We start from the raw sequence: 24,559 nt of genomic DNA on the forward strand, positions 1-24,559 counted from the left end.
GGAAAACAGGCGAGTATAAAGGTAGTCTGAGTAGTTCTATAGAGAGAGAGGTAATATGAATACAAGGGTGCTGAATGAAGTCTATAGTGGGAATCAGTGGAAGCTGTTTTGAAGAAGGAGTAGTCAAATTGGGACCATAGGCTGTAAGAGAGAGAAGTTATCCAGGATACTGCGGTGTAGGAGGGAGGTCTGGGGGAGAGAAGTTATCCAGGATACTGCGGTGTAGGAGGGAGGTCTGGGGGAGAGAAGTTATCCAGGATACTGCGGTGTAGGAGGGAGGTCTGGGGGGAGAGAAGTTATCCAGGATACTGCGGTGTAGGAGGGAGGTCTGGGGGAGAGAAGTTATCCAGGATACTGCGGTGTAGGAGGGAGGTCTGGGGGAGAGAAGTTATCCAGGATACTGCGGTGTAGGAGGGAGGTCTGGGGGAGAGAAGTTATCCAGGATACTGCGGTGTAGGAGGGAGGTCTGGGGGAGAGAAGTTATCCAGGATACTGCGGTGTAGGAGGGAGGTCTGGGGGGAGAGAAGTTATCCAGGATACTGCGGTGTAGGAGGGAGGTCTGGGGGGAGAGAAGTTATCCAGGATACTGCGGTGTAGGAGGGAGGTCTGGGGGAGATAAGTTATCCAGGATACTGCGGTGTAGGATGGAGGTCTGGGGGAGATAAGTTATCCAGGATACTGCGGTGTAGGAGGGAGGTCTGGGGGAGAGAAGTTATCCAGGATACTGCGGTGTAGGAGGGAGGTCTGGGGGAGAGAAGTTATCCAGGATACTGCGGTGTAGGAGGGAGGTCTGGGGGAAGAGAAGTTATCCAGGATACTGCGGTGTAGGAGGGAGGTCTGGGGGGAGAGAAGTTATCCAGGATACTGCGGTGTAGGAGGGAGGTCTGGGGGAGAGAAGTTATCCAGGATACTGCGGTGTAGGAGGGAGGTCTGGGGGAAGAGAAGTTATCCAGGATACTGCGGTGTAGGAGGGAGGTCTGGGGGGAGAGAAGTTATCCAGGATACTGCGGTGTAGGAGGGAGGTCTGGGGGGAGAGAAGTTATCCAGGATACTGCGGTGTAGGAGAGAGGTCTGGGGGGAGAGAAGTTATCCAGGATACTGCGGTGTAGGAGGGAGGTCTGGGGGAGAGACTAGTACTGGTATGTGAGTTAATTATCGGTGTGTGATAAATCCACTGTGTGTGTGTGAGAGAGAGAGAGTGTGTGGTGCCTCACCATGGAATAGAGCAGGCAGCTCCTCTGGTAAGGGGATAGGGGAGAACTTATACTTGCTCCTCTCCACCATGCTCACCTCCTCCCTAAAACACACACACACACACACACACACTTACAGCAGGCCTACAGACTTGGACTGTGTACCAAATAGCATCCTGTTCCCTTTCTGGTCAAAAACACTGCACTATATAGGGAATACAGTGCCAACTGGGATGCAGCCCAAACACTTCCCTCTCTCAATAGCATGGTGTTAACAGTCATGTTGAGCTTTCTGTAATCTACAGCATCCTATTCCCTGTGTAGTGCCCCACAGGGCTCGGGTCAAAAGTAGTGCACTGTGTAGGGAATAGGCAGGGTGCCATTTGGGACGCAACCTTAAGGAGACTGGAGATAAGAGCTGTTGCGGCTTCATGTTACGTCAACAACACCAGCATCCACTCCAGATGAACATGCAGAGATAAGACCTAGTCATTTCTAAGGGTTGGGTTTATACAGTCTGCCCTCAACATGGTCCCTCACCACACACACACACACACAGATACAGACATACTGACACACATTCCAACAGGCGGTCAACACCCTGCTTCAAACCATGGGTAGGGCACACACACACACACTCTTACCCTGCCAGGCGTCTCCTCCATGTATGGTAGGGGTCAAAGAGACTCTCCAACAGCATCAGGCCATGCTGAATCACTGTCTGGAGGGATGACTGATCCTCAGGCTGCTTCTTCAGTTGAAACACACACAGACACACACGCTTATATTTACTAGACTTTGATAGGACTTTAAAAGACACAAAGACATCTCAGAGCAGATAATAACAAACAGCTACACACTTTTACTAAATAAACATTCCTGTTTATGACACTATTCACTTCTACTAAATAAACATTCCTGTTTATGACACTCTTCACTTCTACTAAATAAACATTCCTGTTTATGACACTCTTCACTTCTACTAAATAAACATTCCTGTTTATGACACTATTCACTTCTACTAAATAAACATTCCTGTTTATGACACTCTTCACTTCTACTAAATAAACATTCCTGTTTATGACACTCTTCACTTCTACTAAATAAACATTCCTGTTTATGACACTCTTCACTTCTACTAAATAAACATTCCTGTTTATGACACTCTTCACTTCTACTAAATAAACATTCCTGTTTATGACACTATTCACTTCTACTAAATAAACATTCCTGTTTATGACACTCTTCACTTCTACTAAATAAACATTCCTGTTTATGACACTCTTCACTTCTACTAAATAAACATTCCTGTTTATGACACTCTTCACTTCTACTAAATAAACATTCCTGTTTATGACACTCTTCACTTCTACTAAATAAACATTCCTGTTTATGACACTATTCACTTCTACTAAATAAACATTCCTGTTTATGACACTCTTCACTTCTACTAAATAAACATTCCTGTTTATGACACTCTTCACTTCTACTAAATAAACATTCCTGTTTATGACACACTTCACAAACAATACTGACAATAGACACATTCCACCTTCACACAGCTCAGCCACACACCCACTTCTCTATTCTCATGAAACCAGTTCTGTTTCTTCTAGGTGGAAAAATGTCATGTGGATTTATAGGATAGTATTCTCCTCATCTCCACTGCATTCTCTGGTTTAATAGACAGCATATTATCATTCTGGTTCAATAGACAGTATATTATCATTCTGGTTCAATAGACAGCATATTATAATTCTGGCTCAATAGACAGCATATTATCATTCTGGTACAATAGACAGCATATTATCATTCTGGCTCAATAGACAGCATATTATAATTCTGGTTCAATAGACAGCATATTATCATTCTGGCTCAATAGACAGCATATTATAATTCTGGCTCAATAGACAGCATATTATCATTCTGGTACAATAGACAGCATATTATCATTCTGGCTCAATAGACAGCATATTATCATTCTGGTTCAATAGACAGCATATGTGGTCCTCTGTAGCTCAGCTGGTAGAGCACGGCGCTTGTAACGCCAAGGTAGTGGGTTCGATCCCCGGGACCATCCATACACAAAAATGTATGCACGCATGACTGTAAGTCGCTTTGGATAAAAGCGTCTGCTAAATGGCATATTATTATTATTATTATATTATATTATCATTCTGGTTCAATAGACAGCATATTATCATTCTGGTTCAATAGACAGCATATTATCATTCTGGCTCAATAGACAGCATATTATCATTCTGGCTCAATAGACAGTATATTATCTATGCATGAGTGATATAGTATAGGTTGCAGATCATTCATTATTGAAAATGTCTAATGTGTAGCTTAAGTGTGTGTGTGTGTGTGTGTGTGTGTGTGTGTGTGTGTGTGTGTGTGTGTGAGAGAGAGAGAGAGATTCATCTAGGGTGGTGTCTTACCTGAGTCAAGCAGAAGTTTAACAGTTTAATGGTCTTGAAGACATAGCCTGGGGTCTTCTCTTGGTCAATGTTTTCCATATTCCTGAAGAACAGAGACTCACGTCATTAAATAATCACTAATCTTTCTCTGATCTCACTGATATCTAGCATCAGCTTCTAGCTTCTATTCTCTTGTTATCTAGCATCAGCTTCTATTCTCTTGTTATCTAGCATCAGCTTCTAGCTTCTTTATCTTGTTATCTAGCATCAGGTAGAAAGGATGGGCAGAGTTATTCAACAAAGGGGTGAACTGAGGGTCATAGAACATGGCTGGCTTGTACCACAGCTATAGGATTACGGTGTAACCAGGTTCTTCACTACAGACAACATTAAGGAACAACAGATACTTTAGTTTCCTCCCTGATTATCATTATGATTATAAATCAGAGCCAGGTGTTTCACCACAACCAGGAAGAACTCTTTAGTTTCCTCCCTGATTATCATTTTTACCAGATGTTTTACCACAACCAGGAAGAACTCTTTAGTTTCCTCCCTGATTATCATTTTTACCAGATGTTTTACCACAACCAGGAAGAACTCTTTAGTTTCCTCCCTGATTATCATTTTTACCAGGTGTTTCACCACAACCAGGAAGAACTCTTTAGTTTCCTCCCTGATTATCATTATAATCAGAGCCAGGTGTTTCACCATAACCAGGAAGAATTCTGCTCAGCCCTTGTTAGAACCTGGTCATTTCACATAGTCAGGGAAAAACTCCTGACCCTAATGATGATGACTGAGGCCCCGGGGCTTTACTATAAGGCCAACCTGCAGACGATGATGAAGAACTTGATGAGCAGCAGGGGGTGTGGGGTGCTGTTGGTACTGTCGCCCCCAGAGAGGTGCAGGGCGCTGTTGTTACTGTCACCCTCAGAGAGGTGCAGGGTGCTCTTGTTACTGTCACCCCCAGTGTGGTGCAGGGTGCTGTTGTTACTGTCACCCCCAGAGAGGTGCAGGGTGCCGTTGTTACTGTCGCCCCCAGAGAGGTGCAGGGTGCTGTTGGTACTGTCGCCCCCAGAGAGGTGCAGGGTGCTGTTGGTACTGTCGCCCCCAGAGAGGTGCAGGGTGCTGTTGTTACTGTCGCCCCCAGAGAGGTGCAGGGTGCTGTTGGTACTGTCGCCCCCAGAGAGGTGCAGGGTGCTGTTGGTACTGTCGCCCCCAGAGAGGTGCAGGGTGCTGTTGTTACTGTCGCCCCCAGAGAGGTGCAGGGCACTGTGCCATAGCTGGTCACTGAAGAGCACCAGTACGTCCCTGGGTACGAGGGGAACCTCCGCAACATAGTCCTCCAGCCTGGGAAAGCAGGAGGAGGGAGAGGGAGGAGAGGAGGAGAGAAAGGAGAGGAAAGGGGGAGGAGAGAGAGAAGAGGGAGAGGGAGAGAAGGGGGGAGGAGGAGGAGGGAGAGAAGTGGGAGGGAGAGAGGAGGGAGAGGGGGAGGAGGGGGAGAAGAGGGAGGAGGGAGAGAAGAGGGAGGAGGGAGAGAAGAGGGGGAGGAGGGAGAGAAAAGGGAGAGGGGAGGGGGGAGAGAAGAGGGAGAGGGGAGGGGGGAGAGAAGAGGGAGAGGGGGGAGAGAAGAGGGAGAGGAGAGGGGGGAGAGAAGAGGGAGAGGGGAGGGGGGAGAGAAGAGGGAGAGAAGAGGGAGAGGGGAGGGGGGAGAGAAGAGGGAGAGGGGGGAGAGAAGAGGGAGAGGGGGGAGAGAAGAGGGAGAGGGGGGAGAGAAGAGGGAGAGAGGAGAGAAGAGGGAGAGAGGAGGAGGGAGAGAAGAGGGAGAGGGAGGGGGAGGGAGAGAAGAGGGAGGGGGGGATGGTGGTGTTTTACTACTTATGCATGTCAAAATTGCACCTCTGGATTAGTAATAAGGTCAGAGTTCATCCAACTCAGTCTGACACAAACCACCTGTAGCCTGCAGTACCTACAGTATCTCTCCCTCAGCAGGGATTTGGTAACATCTTGATGAATTAAAGAAACATCCTGCCTGCACACTAATAATGCTTTTATAATGTGATGTGCAGACAACAATGTGACTTTCAATGTTACTTTCAAAATGTTTCCCCAAATGACACCCTGTGAAGGAGAGCCCTTTACTATGGACTAAATTACTCTTTTTTTATTGACATTTTGAAACTGTAGATTACTCTGAAGTAATGTTATTTATTTTCTATTTCAATTCATCCATATAATCTATAGCCTGCATCTCCAAACATTTCCTGTTGTAATGCATTGTTCATTATATTGACCAATTGGTGGGCGTGGCTAATTGGCACAGGTGCCTGCAATGTGTGATCAGGGCCTGTGTTTTCTGGAAGGTGTTTCCTGACTATGTGGAAGAGCCATTTGTTTAAGCCACCAGCCATGTGCTTTACTTTCTAAGTTTTCAGCTTTAAAAATAAATGAAGTACTTTTATAACTATTGAATTGCTCAGTTCCTCTTGTAAGCCTTTTAGATGACAAGGTATCAGACAAGGTACCCTATGTGTGACCAGAGCCCTGAAGTTTCCCCTTGTTACAGATCTAGGATCTGGTCAAAAGTAGTGCACTAGATAGGGAATAGATTGCAATTTTGGACGTTTGAAATACATTTGAGCCAAATCAGTCAACTCACCTGCGAGGCTCCAGTGACTGCACATCAACAAGCTTCTCAAAGGAAGCCACAAACGCCTCCAGCCACTGCTGCAGGCAGCCCACATCTTTCTGCAGGAGGAGAGGACGGGAAGAGAGATGGAGGATGAGTCTCCAGTCACACTGTCACAAGTCTGATCTGGCTTGATCGTTGATGTGATTGTGCATGTTGATGCTTCTGTGTACAACACCAAGGGACATTCCTGGCAACATTTTGGTGCATGGCAATAACATTTTCTGATTCTGAAGTCACAATATGGAACAAGTACAGTGCACGTGAACGTTCCGTTAAAGGGATTGCACCCTGTGGTTGTTTTTTTGAGATTGTTGTTTTCTGACCACAGTGCTAACAGGTTGTACTTATGCAGTGTGTAGCGCTCAAACTCAAAACAGCAACCTGAGGGGGCTGACGTCTCTTGTTGTTGCAACAGGAAGTTGCAGCAACCTTCCGAAAGTGATGGCACATTCAGGAGCATATGAGCTAATGCATTCAAGCCTTTTTGTGTGAAAATAACTATCACAAAAGTAACAAGCTACAATATAGATTTCTTTATAGGCCAAATAAAATCACCCGTTAAGTCATGTACTTGATTTATGCTCAAACAATGTGACTGTTTTTCATCATCAATCGACTTATCGATCCTCAACTCTATTAAATACTGTGCTTTAAATGGAAAGGGACAGGGTGACAGGCCTTGAACTCTATCGCACAGGGACATTTTTACATATCAGAGTTCTACTGTAGGTTCTGGTGCACAGGGGCATTTTTACATATCAGAGTTCTATTGTTGGTTCTGTAACACAGATACATTTTTACATAGTTCTACTGTAGGTTCTGCAACAGGGACATTTTTACATAGTTCTACTGTAGGTTCTGTCAATATCGCAGCTCTTATCTGACTCATCATATCCTGCTACCCTCCTCCTATCAAGTCACACTACGTTTCCCATCTCTCACAAAGCCTCTTCTAGCCTGGCCCCAGAGCTGTTTGTGCTCTTTCCTACTCCACTGCTGTCATTGTCAAGCCAAGGAGTTGGCAAGAGAGCAGAAATAGACTGGAACCCAGGCTACTATTGATGTCACTAAACAACTAGAGCGCCACAGAGAGACCGTGTACTATCTACTATTGATGTCACTAAACAACTAGAGCGCAACAGAGACACTTTACACCTAGTTTGATAGTTTGTGGTCCTCTGTAGCTCAATTGGTAGAGCATGGAGCTTGTAACGCCAGGGTAGTGGGTTCGATCCCCGGGACCACCCATACGTAAAAATGTATGCAACACATGACTAAGTCGCTTTGGATAAAAGCGTCTGCTAAATGGCATATTATTATTATTATTATTATTATTATTATAATAATAGCTACAGTACACTACCGTCCCAGAGACATTTTACACCTAGTTTGATAGCTACAGTACAGTCAGACAGACATGCTACATCAGCTCAGCGTTCTACAGGGAGAGAAGAACCTCATGGTGTTGAGGTAAAGAGGAGACCTTCCCCTGACTTCACACAGAGCCTGACGGTTTAAGAGACGCAAAGACTTCTTTCCGAGAAAACAAGGAGTGTTATTTTCCACAGATCAGGCGGTGTGTGTGTGGAGTGAGGGAGTACAGGTCCCACGCAGGACAGCCTGACTCAATACACCCAGATAACATCAGGTGACACAGCACATGATCTGACAATTAGTCAGGCACTTCCCATGAGATTCCTACTGCTACTAGTTTACTAATGAACAGTGCCTGGTTGGTGCATGCAGCCTGAAAGACGCCCACGGGCCCCTGTAGAGGAAGTTAGCTACGTTGTCAACAGCATGCAGCAGCACCGGTATGGCTCCAAGGCACACTCCAAAACACACTTCAGAAACCCTCCTGTTTAAAAGACCACTGCTAGGCACACTCCAAAACACACTTCAGAAACCCTCCTGTTTAAAGACCACTGCTAGGCACACTCCAAAACACACTTCAGAAACCCTCCTGTTTAAAGACCACTGCTACTGACTAATGGGTAACTTCAGCAAAACGTCTTTCAACTCAGCAGTGGCAGCGTAACAGATGTTAAATCCTATATACAGTAAGGTGCAGTGCATCAATGTGAGTGACTGAACATTAGGCTTATTTCTTCAGGTTTTCTGTAATCAATCTAGAATGAAATGATAATATTAGCCTACCAGTTGGCTGTCATTTGTGGGCCAGTCCATGTCTCATTGCATGTGTCTGGTAGGGCAGGGAGAAGGGGTTCAGAAGAACCCAGTCTCAGTGAGCTGTCCTGGGTCCTGGGTTATCAGGGAGTCCAGAGTCAGAACAGTCTCAGTGAGCCCTCCTGGGATCCTGGGTTATCAGGGTCCCGAGTCAGAACAGCAGGTCCAGACCAGGCCCACAGGATCCTTCAGCCCCTCTTAGAGTAGTGAGTAGCACATATCTCCTAACCAGCCAGCACTAGTGCCTGTGTGTCTCTAGCTCTTCTCTCCTAACCAGCACTAGTGCCTGTGTGTCTCTAGCTCTTCTCTCCTAACCAGCACTAGTGCCTGTGTGTCTCTAGCTCTTCTCTCCTAACCAGCACTAGTGCCTGTGTGTCTCTAGCTCTTCTCTCCTAACCAGCACTAGTGCCTGTCTGTCTGTCTCTCGCTCCGTCTCGCTCTCCTTCTGTCAAGCAACCAGGAAATGCCAAGTCACTATAACCGAAACACATTTCCTCCACACGCCGCTCAAACTCAGCATCCTCTCCATAAAACAGTGTATTGTATTCATTTCAACAGCCACCTCATACCCTGACTGTCTGTCTGTTTCAGTGACATGAAGATAGAATTACCTTGAAATAGTCACATCATTGTCAGTTATCCACAGTAGAGGTCTGCACATGACTGATTTCTTCATCCTGCTCCGCCCGCAGATTTTCATAACGCATCACGCCCGCTGGCTTTCTGTCTGACTCTTACCCGCTACTGCAAGAACTGGTCCCAAACCCAACCGCAGTCCCGTAAAGTTATTTTAGGTGTATGTGACATAGCTCACTTGCCAGCTATTTTTCACCCTATAGGCAATATCAAATGCGCAAAAATTACTTAAGAAATAGGTATAATTACAAGAGATTCTCACGTGGTCCATTATATTAGGCTTTCTGTATTTAATACTGGGCTATATCAGCCAATATGCTAGATGTAGTTTGAAGTGAGCAGAGTTGGAGAGACTTGCCCTTTTTCTTAAGCTATTTCTATAGCCTACCCAGGGCCGGCCCTCCCATTAGGCAAGATTAGGCAGTGGCGCCACTTGAATTTGGGACGGCATTTTGACAATTGGCTGCCGCCTTCCGGCGCCCCTGATTGGCTGCTACACTGCCGAAGGCACCCCAGCCACCAGCTCATAGCGTTGCTGCAGTTCCCGACGACTTGTGTGTTTATAATGGGATTATCCAATTGTGAAACATTAATAAAAATGAATCTGCCAATTAAATGATTGTTTTGTTTTTTATGTTTGTGTATGACGAAGACGATTAGTGATTAAGGCAGTAGCCTAACCTGTTAATGTTAGCTAGCTACTAGTGGATATCATTTTAGCTAAAAGTAAGCTATACATTTGAAACAATTTGCTACCATGTCTAAAAAAAAACTATCAGGAAGCGAATATTTAAAAAATAAAACGAATGAGAAAAGAGGCACAGTCTCCAAACCAAAGAGATTCGCTGCTGAAATGTATCAGCGTGCAGCAATGTCCATCGGCCGGTGTGGAGAATGGCAAGCCTCTGAGGACAGGCTATTCATTCGCCGAGAACAACGAGCCCCCGTTCGCTGATTCTAGCAGCGAAGAGGGCAAACCGGAGGAGTCCGAGCCATGCACTTCCACTGATGATGACAGCTCTCTGGCTGGACAAGAACAGGTGGTTGCACCAGGCCTAGCCACACCTCCAAACAATGCCGGCGAAGACCCTACTATCTTGGACCCGGACTCAGATTCGTCGCTCCCCGTCCCCGATGACAGTGGTGGTGCTGCTGCTAAATCCAACTCCCAGACCAAAAAACATAAAGGATCCCGGTGAGTGGCCAAAATATATGAATGGATCTTTAAGGGATATGTTAGTGCAGGCTGGGCCACATCAGGATAAAGAGGGGAATTTCCCAAGAGATGAGGGGCAACTAAAGTTTTCGGTGGCCCACTACAATAGGAGGATGGCGAACGGGGAGAGAGGGGAGAGACCCATGGCTTGTCTATTCCAAGCAAAACACTGCTCCAGCGAAACGAGGCCCACCATGCATTTATGAAAGCACTTGTTTCTAAAGCTCAAAATGATCTCACTCTTTTTTACAGTTCTACAGGAATATTAAAATATATGTTAAATATGTTATATAATAGTGTTATTTTGTTGTAATTGTAACAATGATGGGATCGTTCCATGTGGGATAACAGGTAAGAAACTCAGTTTCCTACTTTTTTTTATTTTTATTTAACCTTTATTCAACTAGGCAAGTCAGTTAAGAACAAATTCTTATTTACAATGACGGCCATCTATCTGATACTGTCTGGTCCTCTGTCTCTCTATGTGTAGGCCATCTATCTGATACTGTCCAAACGAGTATGACATTCTTGCCGCCCGTAGAATTAAATGCAAGGGAAGCCAGCGAGCATTTGGACTCCCTTGGCAAAAAAAATATACAAATTAGCCAATCAGCGTTGAGCTAAACTGAGCGAGATCAACTTTGAATGGTCCTGGCGAAGAAAAAAAAAAAAAGTATCAAGGGAAGCCATCTTGGATTTGGCTCCTATCAAATCGCTTTGAGAACATACCTCATTAAAACAGAAACAACTTGAATTGTTGCATCTCGTTGTTGTTGTCCTCCGGTGGCTGGCTAGCTAGCCATCTAAAATTATCCCATTCCTAAATTAGCCATGGATGGAGATAGGGATTTGGACTTGTGGTTTTACTTCATTCTCCGTACTGGCCAATGATTATAACAGTGATTCTGATCCAACCATTAATCAAAACAAATGTTATTTGCCACATGCGCCGATTACAACAGGTGTAGACCTTACAGTGAAATGCTTACTTACAAGCCCTTAACCAACAATGCAGTTTTAAGAAAAAAAAGTGTTAAGTAAAAATAGATAAGTAAAAAATAAAAATAACAAATAATTAAAGAGCTGCAGTAAAATAAAATAACAGTAGGGAGGCACCGGTTAGTCGAGATAATTTAGGTAATATGTACATGTGGGTAGAGTTAAAGTGACTATGCATAGATAATAAACAGAGTAGCAGCAGCGTAAAAGAGGGGGTGGGGTGGGGGAGACAATGCAAATAGTCCGGGTAGCCATGATTAGCTGTTCAGGAGTCTTATGGCTTGGGGGTAGAAGCTGTTAAGAAGCCTTTTGGACCTAGACTTGGCGCTCCGGTACCTCTTGCCATATGGTAGCAGAGAGAAAAGTCTATGACTGGGGTGTCTGGAGTCTTTGACCATTTTTAGGGCCTTCCTCTGACACCGCCTGGTATAGAGGTCCTGGATGGCAGGAAGCTTGGCCCCAGTGATGTACTGGACCGTACGCACTACCCTATGTAGTGCCTTGCGGTCGGAGGCCGAGCAGTTGCCATACCAGGCGGTGATGCAACCAGTCAGGATGCTCTTGATGGTGCAGCTGTATAACTTTTTTTTCTGAGGACCCATGTCGAATCTTTTCAGTCTCCTGAGGGGGAATAGGCTTTGTCGTGCCCTCTTCACGACTGTCTTGGTGTGTTTGGACCATGATAGTTTGTTGGTGATGTGGACACCAAGGACCTTGAAGCTCTCAACCTGTTTCACTACAGCCCCGTCGATGAGAATGGGGGCGTGCTCAGTCCTAATCTTTTTCCTGTAGTCCACAATCATCTCCTTTGTCTTGATCACGTTGAGGGAGAGGTTGTTAATTCATACATTGTTGTGCACCTAGCCTGAGAGGATGGAAGTTCAATATGTAGCTAAATGTAGAAGGCTAATGTTAACTAGCTAACGTTACCCATGAATGAAAGTTAGGCTAGCGAGCAAGCATTTTAGCCAGGTAGCCTAGGACAACAAAAAAGAAAAGCGTGTACTGTGTCGTCAACATGAAAGAGAGGAGGATGGCATTGGCGTTTCTCTACAAGTAGGGTGAGTCAACATGTTTTTCCACTTGCACGAACGCGTGCGCACGCACTCACACACGCAAACAGAAATCAGAAACATAAACTATATCGTTTTTGGTATCTTTTAGTTGTCACTGTTTTAGACTAAGCAGAGGTGATTTGATGATGTTGAAATAGAAATGGTGCTGGAATAGTGGAGGCAGCTCCTGTTTCCTTTGCGACTTGCGGTATGTGTTTAGTGGTCCGAAAATGTCGGAAACATTAACTTGCTTAACCATGCTGTAGGTCATGTAACTGTCTGTTACATGCAATATGCGTCGTGGACTTCACCGGACAGAGGTTGCTCTCCGGTTTTGTGATAAAACAAAGGTGTGGTTGAATTTATTCTGCCACTGTCTGCCCTATATATCACGGTCACAAGGCATATGAATTAACAGCAAACAACGCAATTATCAAAACACATACAGTGTAGGTAGTATTATGGCTTCCCAAGTGATTTTACCCACGTACCAATACTGTTAAGTTAACTGCCACGTGATTCTCCGCCCATGTAGGCAGCCTACTCTATTTCAATGAGACCACACCTACTAGGCGCACTTGAACTCGCACGCCCAACTAGGAGAGGACAGGTAGGCCTACTGAAGTTGAAGCAGTGAATTCTGAGTGTTTGAATAATGTGAAAAATATTTGCGTTTCATACAATAGATAGGCTAACGCATACAAAGCAGAAAGAGGACCGTTCCCAAATAATCTGCGGGACTACAAAAATATTTTCATCCCCAAAGTCGTCTGTCTGTCTGACCGTCCGCAGCATGAAAAATGTCGACCGCGCCGCTATAATCTCTGTCGGGACCCGCAGGTCCCGCGGCATACAGCCCTCAATCCATAGTCCAAAATAAACCTGACATCACTTGGGATGGACAGCCATTTACTCTAAACCTGGATTCAGAATAGAGAGTCTACTGTGATCTACTGGGGTTATATTCAAACTGTCCTGTATCTAGTGAGGTTATTTTCAATCTGTTCTGTATCTAGTGGGTTTATTTTCAATCTGTCCTGTATCTAGTGGGGTTATATTCAAACTGTCCTGTATCTAGTGGGGTTATATTCAAACTGTCCTGTATCTAGTGGGGTTATATTCAAACTGTCCTGTATCTAGTGGGGTTATATTCAAACTGTTCTGTATCTAGTGGGGTTATATTCAAACTGTCCTGTATCTAGTGGGGTTATATTCAAACTGTCCTGTATCTACTGGGGTTATATTCAAACTGTTCTGTATCTAGTGGGGTTATATTCAAACTGTCCTGTATCTAGTGGGGTTATATTCAAACTGTCCTGTATCTAGTGGGGTTATATTCAAACTGTTCTGTATCTAGTGGGGTTATATTCAAACTGTCCTGTATCTAGTGGGGTTATATTCAAACTGTCCTGTATCTAGTGGGGTTATATTCAAACTGTTCTGTATCTAGTGGGGTTATATTCAAACTGTCCTGTATCTAGTGGGGTTATATTCAAACTGTTCTGTATCTAGTGGGGTTATATTCAAACTGTCCTGTATCTAGTGGGGTTATATTCAAACTGTCCTGTATCTAGTGGGGTTATATTCAAACTGTTCTGTATCTAGTGGGGTTATATTCAAACTGTCCTGTATCTAGTGGGGTTATATTCAAACTGTCCTGTATCTACTGGGGTTATATTCAAACTGTCCTGTATCTACTGGGGTTATATTCAAACTGTTCTGTATCTACTGGGGTTATATTCAAACTGTCCTGTATCTACTGGGGTTATATTCAAACTGTCCTGTATCTACTGGGGTTATATTCAAACTGTCCTGTATCTAGTGGGGTTATATTCAAACTGTTCTGTATCTACTGGGGTTATATTCAAACTGTCCTGTATCTACTGGGGTTATATTCAAACTGTCCTGTATCTAGTGGGGTTATATTCAAACTGTTCTGTATCTAGTGGGGTTATATTCAAACTGTCCTGTATCTAGTACTCTCCCGAGTGGCGCAGTGGTCTAAGGCACTGCATCGCAGTGCTAGCTGTGCCACTAGAGATCCTGGTTCGAATCCAGGCTCTGTCGTAGCCGGCCGCAACCGGGAGACCAATGGGGCGGCGCACAATTGGCCCAGCGTCGTCTAGGGTAGGGGAGGGAATGGCCGGCAGGGAGGTAGCTCAGTTGTTAGAGCATGGCGTTTGCAACGCCAGGGTTGTGGGTTCGATTCCCACGGGGGGCCAGTATAAAAAAAAAAAAAAAAAAAATGTATGCACTAAACTGTAAGTCGCTCTGGATAAGAGCGTCTGCTAAATGACTAAAATGTAATCAGACGAATGGCACTAGAGACTGGCTGACTCATATTATGATGCAATTACAGAGTGATTACAGAGTGATTACAGAGTGATTACAGAGTGATTACAGAGTGATTACAGAGTGATTACAGAGTGATTACAGAGTGATTACAGAGTGATTACAGAGGGATTACAGAGTGATTACAGAGTGCTTACAGAGTGATTACAGAGTGATTACAGAGTGATTACAGAGTGCTTACAGAGTGATTACAGAGTGCTTACAGAGTGATTACAGAGTGCTTACAGAGTGATTACAGAGTGCTTACAGAGTGATTACAGAGTGATTACAGAGTGATTACAGAGTGATTACAGAGGGATTACAGAGTGATTACAGAGTGATTACAGAGTGATTACAGAGTGCTTACAGAGTGATTACAGAGTGCTTACAGAGTGATTACAGAGTGCTTACAGAGTGATTACAGAGTGCTTACAGAGTGATTACAGAGTGATTACAGAGTGCTTACAGAGTGCTTACAGAGTGATTACAGAGTGCTTACAGAGTGATTACAGAGTGCTTACAGAGTGATTACAGAGTGATTACAGAGTGATTACAGAGTGCTTACAGAGTGATTACAGAGTGATTACAGAGTGATTACAGAGGGAGCAGCTCCTTTATAACTTAACACAGTCTTTCTGTATTCATACATTATCTCTACACACCCACTGCTGAATGGGATTTCATCATGCTGGTTTTACAAGTCTCTCAATCTCTAGAATAAATGACTACTCCCATTGTCTGCGTCTCCATTTCCAGGATGAAAGTCTTCACCTTGCTATGACACAAGTCTAGATAAACCAATGGCTTTTTCTGTGTTCTCTGGGTTTAACTGACACAAAGGAAATTATGAAAGTGTTGTTGCTCTATTCACGGCAAAGCTTTTCTGAAACCAAAACCAAGTATTATAGGGTCTGGATTGGGCCACAACAGTAGGAAGCAAGCCTGGGATTTACAACACAGATGACTGTGTTACAGTGTGAGAAACACGGCCTAATCAACTTAGCTATGATATGACAAAAGACAAGGCTTTATACACAACGGAATTCCTGTAAAAAGCTTTGGAGTCATTCCATGGCTAGTCATGGAATTAGGGAGTTTTCACACATAGTTTTCAGCTATAGGCCTAGTTCGAATCAGAGTTCGATTATTTGTTACATTGTATTTCCCCCCCCCCCCCCCCCATCTGGTCTGGTTGGTTTCACATTGCCAAATGTCAAACAAACTAAAATTCCTAAAACAAAACCATGACAGTAATTTGTTTATTGGACAGAAATGTTCACGTTAAATCCATCTACGATTATCATATTGCTTCACTTGTGTGTCCCAATCTTCATAATACTTTCGCTTTGGTCTTCTAACAACATGTGGTAGGAAACAGCGCAATAGCCGCTCCAACTGCGACGTGAATAGGCTATATTTAGTTTAGGGCCTTTCTCATGAGATACTGTAACTGGGGTTTTGTATTCATTTATTTCACCTTTATTTTATCAGGGAGTCATACTGAGACCAAAGTCTCTTTTACAGGTGAGCCCTGAGTTGAATAATGACAAAGATAAACACATCAAGTAAGATAACATCTGCACCGTCATCATTCAACTCAATTCAACGATAACACAAAGTATTTGAACAAAGTGTCTTTGATGAGCTGTTGTGGAAACCAAAATATCGGATCTGGTGATAACAGCCTTCTTCTGAACATACTGTACATTTGGGTAGCACAAGGTTTCTGCTTAACCAGGGCACACAGATTAGGTGATAATAACCACACATTCATATTTGAACATTTTGTAGATTTGAGGAGGCACATCATGTCTGGCTATGCTCCTATCACCCAGATCCTCAGATGGACAGGGTCACCCAGATCCTCAGAAGGACAGGGTCCTGTACTGTACACCAGGGACATCCTATCAACAAACACTAACAAACTGAAACAGCACTGTGATTCAGACTACAGTCAAACCATCTTGCATGGGTGAATACTGACCACATGAATCGTGGTAATATCATACACATATTGTGAAAGGTCCATGTTCCATCCATATAAAGCCTAATATTCCCCTGCCCCGTGCTCCTCCTCTTACAAATAGTTCCGTTATTTCAAGCTGAAGTACAAAAAGGAGAACTTCCTTACGTTTCAAAAAGTTACAAACCACAAATCCATGGTGATCTAAATTATATTTACAGATACGGGAAATGAGTAGAAGAAGTACAAGAAAAGGCAGTGTGGTGTCCCAAATGGCACCCTATTCCCTATGTAGTGCACTACTTTTCACCAGAGCCCTGATCAAAAGCAGTGCACTATAAAAGGGAATAGGCTGCCATTTGGGATGCAACCAATGCCACACAGTAGCAGTTAATGTCATTTGAGCCAAAAACCTGGTAAAATGTCCCCCTACTAACCCTTCCCTTTTCACCGCCAAAGTCCCCTGAACCAATGCCTGGACTTGGTTTGACCCAGACCTCTGATAAACACAGCTTTATTATTAATGCAGACGACAACAACTTACCCATAATGCAACAGTAGGCCAATTTCACATCCTCACAACAGAATGTCACAACTACTACTATAAAGCCTGTTCCCACACTATCAACAGTATATCCGTTTTATACCATGACTATTGACATTAACATCAAAAAGGTTAATTTCCACTGATCTCCCTGATCCCTGTACTACTATCTGGCTGCCAAGGTGTAGGTTGAAGTTGCCCCTCGACACTGATCTTCAGTCAGTTTTTCATTTCCCCCCACTAACTGTTAAGGTTAGGATTGGGGGGAGGGGAAGCTGATCCTAGATCTGTACCTAGGGGAAACTTCACCCGGTAACGGCTGCCAAGGAGGGAGGAGGTGGGAGGAGTTGGTAGGATGTGGGACAGACCGTGCAGCTGTGCTGCCCTGGACTGCTTGACATTCTGGGGCGCTCCAGCCTCCTGACACGCACCAGTGGAGGGGGGAACAAAGAGAACTTTGGGTTTCTTGATTCAGCTGCTTGTTGGTAAACAGACTCTGGCCAGGGAGGCTGCAGTGCAGGAGGGATCCCAATCAGAGTCTGTGTCCCAAATGGCATCCTATTCCCTACATAGTGCACTACATTTGACCAGGGCCCATAGTGCGCTATCTAGGGAATAGGGTGCCATTTGGGACACAGACAGAGCACTAGTGAAGACCATATGAAGCTGGAGGGTCGAGGGGGTATGATACCTTATCTCTGCTCATCAGAGCCCTATGCCCACTCCTCTTTGCAGATCTTCTCCAAGTCATTAAGGTTTCGAGGCTGACGTTTGGCAATTCGAACCTTCAGCTCCCTCCACATATTTTCTATGGGATTAAGGTCTGGAGACTGGCTAGGCCACTCCAGGACCTTAATGTGCTTCTTCTTGAGCCACTCCTTTGTTGCTTTGGCCGTGTGTTTTGGGTCATTGTCATGCTGGAATACCCATCCACGACCCATTTTCAATGCCCTGGCTGAGGAAGGAGGTTCTCACCCAAGATTTGACGGTACATGGCCCCGTCCATCGTCCCTTTGATGCGGTGAAGATGTCCTGTCCCCTTAGCAGAAAAACACCCCCAAAGCATAATGTTTCCACCTCCATGTTTGACGGTGGGGATGGTGTTCTTGGGGGTCATAGGCAGCATTTCTCCTCCTCCAAACACGGCGAGTTGAGTTGATGCCAAAGAGCTCGATTTTGGTCTCATCTGACCACAACACTTTCACCCAGTTCTCCTCTGAATCGTTCAGATGTTCATTGGCAAACTTCAGACGGGCATGTATATGTGCTTTCTTGAGCAGGGGGGACCTTGCGGGCGCTGCAGGATTTCAGTCCTTAACGGCATAATTGTTTTCTTGGTGACTATGGTCCCAGCTGCCTTGAGATCATTGACAAGATCCTCCCGTGTAGTTCTGGGCTGATTCCTCACCGTTCTCATGATCATTGCAACTCCACAAGGTGAGATCTTGCATGGAGCCCCAGGCCGAGGGAGATTGACAGTTCTTTTGTTTCTTCCATTTGCGAATAATCGCACCAACTGTTGTCACCTTCTCACCAAGCTGCTTGGCGATGGTCTTGTAGCCCATTCCAGCCTTGTGTAGGTCTACAATCTTGTCCCTGACATCCTTGGAGAGCTCTTTGGTCTTGGCCATGGTGGAGAGTTTGGAATCTGATTGATTGATTGATTCTGTGGACAGGTGTCTTTTATACAGGTAACAAACTGAGATCAGGAGCACTCCCTTTAAGAGTGTGCTCCTAATCTCAGCTCGTTACCTGTATAAAAGACACCTGGGAGCCAGAAATCTTTCTGATTGAGAGGGGGTCAAATACTTATTTCCCTCATTAAAATGCAAATCAATTTATAACATTTTTGACATGCGTTTTTCTGGATTTTGTTGTTGTTATTCTGTCTCTCACTGTTCAAATAAACCTACCATTAAAATTATAGACTGATAATTTATTTGTCAGTGGGCAAACGTTCAAAATCAGCAGGGGATCAAATACTTTTTTCCCTCACTGTACAGATAGGGCACCATTTGGGACACAGCCGTTTTCAAATCCTTTCTTTCTTTGTTTCAGATGTCTTCATGCTCCATTTCGTGCATACAGTGACACCATACTGAGAGCGTGACATGTGACTGTCAGACACAGGTACGTAGGCAGACATCCAGTTTAAAGATTATACTGTTGATGTTAACTTGACTTACAGGTACTGAACAAAAGACCCAGAACAAGGCATTCTCATTGAGACTATAGGAGGGGCAGGTGACTGTTAAGTCACCTGTTAAGTTGTTGTAGAGTGACACCTCACCTGTCCTTTCAGGCTACCTCACCTCAGTCCATTCATTGAGTTGAAACAGTCACAGCAGGTGATTATTACCACACGGTGTAATGTTGTGAAATCATCGGTGAGTGAACACCGTTCTGTTGCTCCATGGCAAAATGAAGGCCATATTGTCAGTGTCAGTCCTCATTTACCTCAAGGATTTAAGTGCAACAGACTCTGGATGACATATACTGAAATGGCCAATAGGGCTCTGGTCAAAAGTAGTGCACTTTATGGGAATAGGGTGCCATTTGGGACTCTGTTCATTTGCAAGCCATTCTACACATGCAAAATCTCAATCTTACTACAGGGTTCTTCAATTCCGGTCCTGGAGGGCCGAAACACTTCTGTTTTTTTATTTCTACCTGCACTCACCTGGTGTCCCAGGTCTGATTTAGCCCGATTAGAAGGAGAGGATGAAAAACAGAGGTGTTTCGGCCCTCCAGGACCGGAATTGAAGAACCCTGTCTTACTACCTTGCAAAACTACCTGATGCCCAGCCTGTGTGTGTGTGGGTGTGTGTGTTGTAAAACCCTGCTGAACAGAGTAAATACAGTCATCTCTGTCAGTCTGAAAGGTTAATGAGGAAAGGAAGTGGCTCGATGACATCACAGTTGTCCTCCAAAATGCAGAGAGAAAGATTGTCCCAAATGGCACCCTATTCCCTACATAGCGCACTACTTTTGACCAGAGCTCTATGGGCCCTGGTCAAAAGTAGTGCACTATATAGGGAATAGAGTGCCATTTGAGACGCAACCAGAGAGACAGATCAGGAGGAAGTGGTTGACATGGTACAGCAGTGACTGTCATGACCTGATGCTAGACACAGATGGGCAGACACAACACTGAGCTCAGCAGTAGTCCAATTGAGACAGTGGAGAGAGAGAGACAGAGAGACAGAGAGAGAGAGAGAGAGAGACAGAGAGACATAGAGACATAGAGAGACAGAGAGACAGAGAGACAGAGAGACATAGAGAGACAGAGAGAGACAGAGAGACAGAGAGACAGAGAGACATAGAGACATAGAGACATAGAGACAGAGAGACAGAGAGACATAGAGACAGCGAGAGAGAGAGACAGAGAGACATAGAGACAGAGAGACAGAGAGACAGATAGACATAGAGACATAGAGACAGCGAGAGAGACAGAGAGACAGAGAGAGAGAGACATAGAGACAGAGAGACAGAGAGACATAGAGACAGCGAGAGAGAGAGAGAGAGAGAGAGAGACATAGAGACATAGAGACAGAGAGACAGAGAGAGAGAACACACTAGTCAATAGTCTTTTCTGGTGGTCCTCTGTAGCTCAGTTGGTAGAGCATGGCGCTTGTAACGCCAGGGTAGTGGGTTCAATTCTTGGGACCACCCATATGTAAAATGTATGCACGAATTACTGTATGTCGCTTTGGATAAAAGCGTCTGCTAAATCAAATCAAATGTTTCTGGGCATAGCCTACCTTTGTCTCACACGGGCTAATCAAATCATGACTGTTGTTTTGCCAGTCTAAAGAACAAGTCACATAGGCTACGTACATCTAACAGTAGTTGTTAAAAACACCCAGTAAAAGGTTTTACCTGCAGACAGAATGGGGTCACCATAGACACCATGAGTCATGAGGCCTCACTTAGACCAGGGTTTCCCAAACTTGGTCCTCGGGCCCCCCTGGGCACCCGTTTAGTTTTTTTTCCTTGCACTACACAGCTGATTCAAATAACCAACTCGTCATCAAGCTTTGATTATTTGAATTAGCTGTGATGTGCTAGGGCAAAAAACTAAATGTGTACCCAGGGGGGCCCCAGGACCGAGTTTGGGAAACACTGACTTAGAAGAATGAGGCATCAGATAATATTAAAACACTGGCACCCATTCTGCATGCAGATACTTATTAAACAATGACAATGTCCCATTTGAAAACAAATGCAGTTAACCAATGTGACTAGGGCCGGGACGATACCAGTAAATAGCGATACGTATTAGTATCGCGGCAAGGAAACGAAATACAAAGCGGATTTAACTTCTTTAGCAAAACAGCCCTAATGTTGGAAACAAACATCATTATGTTGTCATCCAGAGTCACATTTATTTATTTTCCAAACTATAGCACACAATATTTTACATACAGCAGGTTTTTAAAGGACCAAAGAGTTGGGTCTGCTTCCTGTTTACATTTTTGCCATGGAAAAAATCTTGAGATACTGTTATTGTCCCAGTCCTAAATGTGACCCCACCCAGATGTACTGTATATGGGCATCTAAACCAACAGCAATGGGGTTGCATGCATCCTCAATGACACCCTATTCCCTATGCAGGCCATGGTCAAAAGCAATACACTATATAGGGAATAGGGTGCCATTTGGGATGTAACCTATATGAGCTGTTAATGGACCAACAGGACAGGAGGTAGGCCTAGTGAGGGAGGAACGTTCCTCTGTCTGTCTGCCTGCTGAAACAGGTCATCAGTAGAACTGGTCCATCTGCTTTGCCTCCTGCCATGTTTAACCCCTCAATGCCTGCCATGTTTTTATTTTACCTTTATTTAACTAGGCAAGTCAGTTAAGAACACATTTTTATTTACAATGACAGCCTACATGTTTAACCCCTCAATGCCTGCCATGTTTAACCCCTCAATGCCAGCCATGTTTAACCCCTTAATGCCTGCCATGTTTAACCCCTCAATGCCTTCCATGTTTAACCCCTTAATGAGGTAGAGGAGGGAAGAGGGAGAGGAAGGTATGGTTGTGTGGGTGTAGAAGGGAATGTGACCAACTGCACCTCAAAATAGCCATATAATATAAGGGGAAAAGACTGCAGTACTTCATTGCAACTTTTCCTTAGGCATTTTAAACAGATTGCAAAATCGAGTGAATAATTTAGTATCATTCATTAATTCCCAGGCAATATGTTTTGAACGAAAAGGGGATTCCCACAGGTATGAAAAAGGATGGATGACTGACCAGTTAGTAGTCACACCCTAATCTAAAATAAACCAAGGACAAATATTTTTTGACCACTATTATAGAAATGTTTGATTTAGGCCTACCTGGGTGTAATCTGTCAGGGTTGCAATGCAGACCACTAGGGTGTGTAAACTATATCAAGAAAAACTCACATTTTAATTTGTCGGGATATTTCCGACAAGAAGTCTTGGGATGCTGATAAAAATGCTACTACTGTTGCAACAGGTGTGTTCTTGTAGGGTACAATGTGTCACACGCACTCGCTGGTGCAGTAGGCTACAATGTATCATTTACATTGACATTTTAGTCATTTAGTAGACGCTCTTATCCAGAGCGACTTACATGACCAATTAGGGTTAAGTGCCTTGCTTAAGGGCACATCGACAGATTTTTCACCTAGTAGGCTCGGGGATTAGAACCAGCGACCTTTCGGTTACTGGCACAACGCTCTTACCCACTAAGCTACCTGCCGCCGTATTACACTCACATGAACATACCGATACACACTGGCATGTCGGGCCCACGAGTTCTGGAGAAATTAGCTTTAAAACTGCAACATTTTCTCTCAGCCTCATTGCAAAATGTGTAAAATACCATGACATTAGCTATAAAACGGCACATTTTTCTCTATGCCCCATTGCACAGGGCTTGCGCGTGGCCGCGAAACTGTGCTACACCACTGCCAATACAATGTTGCAAATAAATTATGCTATGACCCCTAGCCTATAAATCATCTCTGTTAAACAAATAAGAGAGGCATAGACATCTATAGGCCTACAACTCTGCAAAAGTGAACAACATCAATGTGACAAGTCTGAACTACATTCAGGAAGTAGAAGCACCTGACCAAAGATGGTGGATAAATAAAGACCGTTCACTCAGGCCATTTACCATCGAAAATAATTGTCAGTTTCGGTCTACGTCTCCCATAGACACTTATTCAGTAGCAACTGGGTCTGGTCTACTTAGCTCATTGACTTTAATTGAACAAGAAAGAAACAACGAGTGGGGTGTCTCGCTTCCTCTTCCGTCTCTGACCTGACAATGGTTGCAGCCAGCAGGTAAAGGACCCATATGCAGAGTCGTCGACTGACTCTCTACATGTAGACGCCAAGTTAAATTAGCATAGAAATAGAGCAATGTTACACAAAATCAGACAAACTAAACCGTAGATAGAGCTGGCATATCGCTGAATTAAACTGCTTGTTTATGGACAGAGGTGAAATTACTACGAGTCGACACGCTCAAAATATATCATGCATGAATCCCAAATACTTCCTCATACTATTCTGCCTGCCTACTGTCAGAACACGCATTTTCAAATATGGTTGCCCAACTGTAGCGTGCACTGCAGTCATGTTTTCCGTTGATACCTCCGAATAAAGCTTTCAAGCTAATATAGAACAATTGCAATTCAACAACAGGTGTCAGGTCTCTCTCCCCCCCACACACCTATTTAACTTACCTTGGTGTAATATAAAATCCACAGCTCATTCAACCTTTCCTTCGAAGCCATTCTCCTCCGTCCTTCTATGAATAGTCTCTTGGTTTCAGTATAAATGTATCATTGTACTTTTACATTTGTTTGCGATAAGAGCGTTAGGATTGTTTCCAGAATAAAGGACGAAACATTGGTCTCTTGTAACATCTTGGCAACATAGCTCGCAGTATCCAAAGCAAAGTGATCGACAGACAGAATATTTTAAGCTCTCCCCAAAGTTTAGCAGATTGCCAAATGAATTAAAAAAGACATGGTTAAAAAACAATCTGCCGTGGATATCATGTCAAGAGCAAGAACAGATCAGGAATTCCAAAGCAAAAGAAACCCATGTCCGAATGGATATGATGATTCCCCAATGACAGAGTTGTTCCAACGGACACAGCAGTCAGATGGTATCTGGTTATAATAAGGTTTACGTCTCACTATACAGTTATTCATCTCCTTCCATATCTACAGTAAAGTGTCGGCGCAGTGAAGCGACGGAACGTTGACTTCACGCCGTTCTGCAGAAGTCTCCTAAACATCCACTTTTTGGAACGTTCAAACAAACCCTGTGGCTC

General features: G+C 44.2%; 1 protein-coding gene across 1 annotated transcript in view; it reads right to left on the reverse strand.

Annotated features, from left to right (window-relative positions):
- The window catches only part of LOC311139715 (neurobeachin-like protein 2), a 99,663-nt gene extending 75,108 nt beyond the window's left edge, over positions 1-24,555 (reverse strand). Inside the window, exons 1-6 of the mRNA XM_084174637.1 lie at positions 23,964-24,555; positions 6,273-6,361; positions 4,442-4,963; positions 3,635-3,716; positions 1,838-1,950; positions 1,215-1,297 (exon numbers count right to left, since the gene is read on the reverse strand). Coding sequence (XP_084030763.1) covers positions 1,215-1,297; positions 1,838-1,950; positions 3,635-3,716; positions 4,442-4,963; positions 6,273-6,361; positions 23,964-24,014 — 940 coding nt within the window. The 5' untranslated portion in view covers positions 24,015-24,555. The remainder of the gene's footprint in view (positions 1-1,214; positions 1,298-1,837; positions 1,951-3,634; positions 3,717-4,441; positions 4,964-6,272; positions 6,362-23,963) is intronic.
- Between the last annotated feature and the right edge of the window lie 4 nt (positions 24,556-24,559).

The sequence above is a fragment of the Coregonus lavaretus genome (assembly GCF_964263955.1).
Source record: "Coregonus lavaretus genome assembly, chromosome: 13".
Classification (NCBI taxonomy): Eukaryota; Metazoa; Chordata; class Actinopteri; order Salmoniformes; family Salmonidae; genus Coregonus; species Coregonus lavaretus.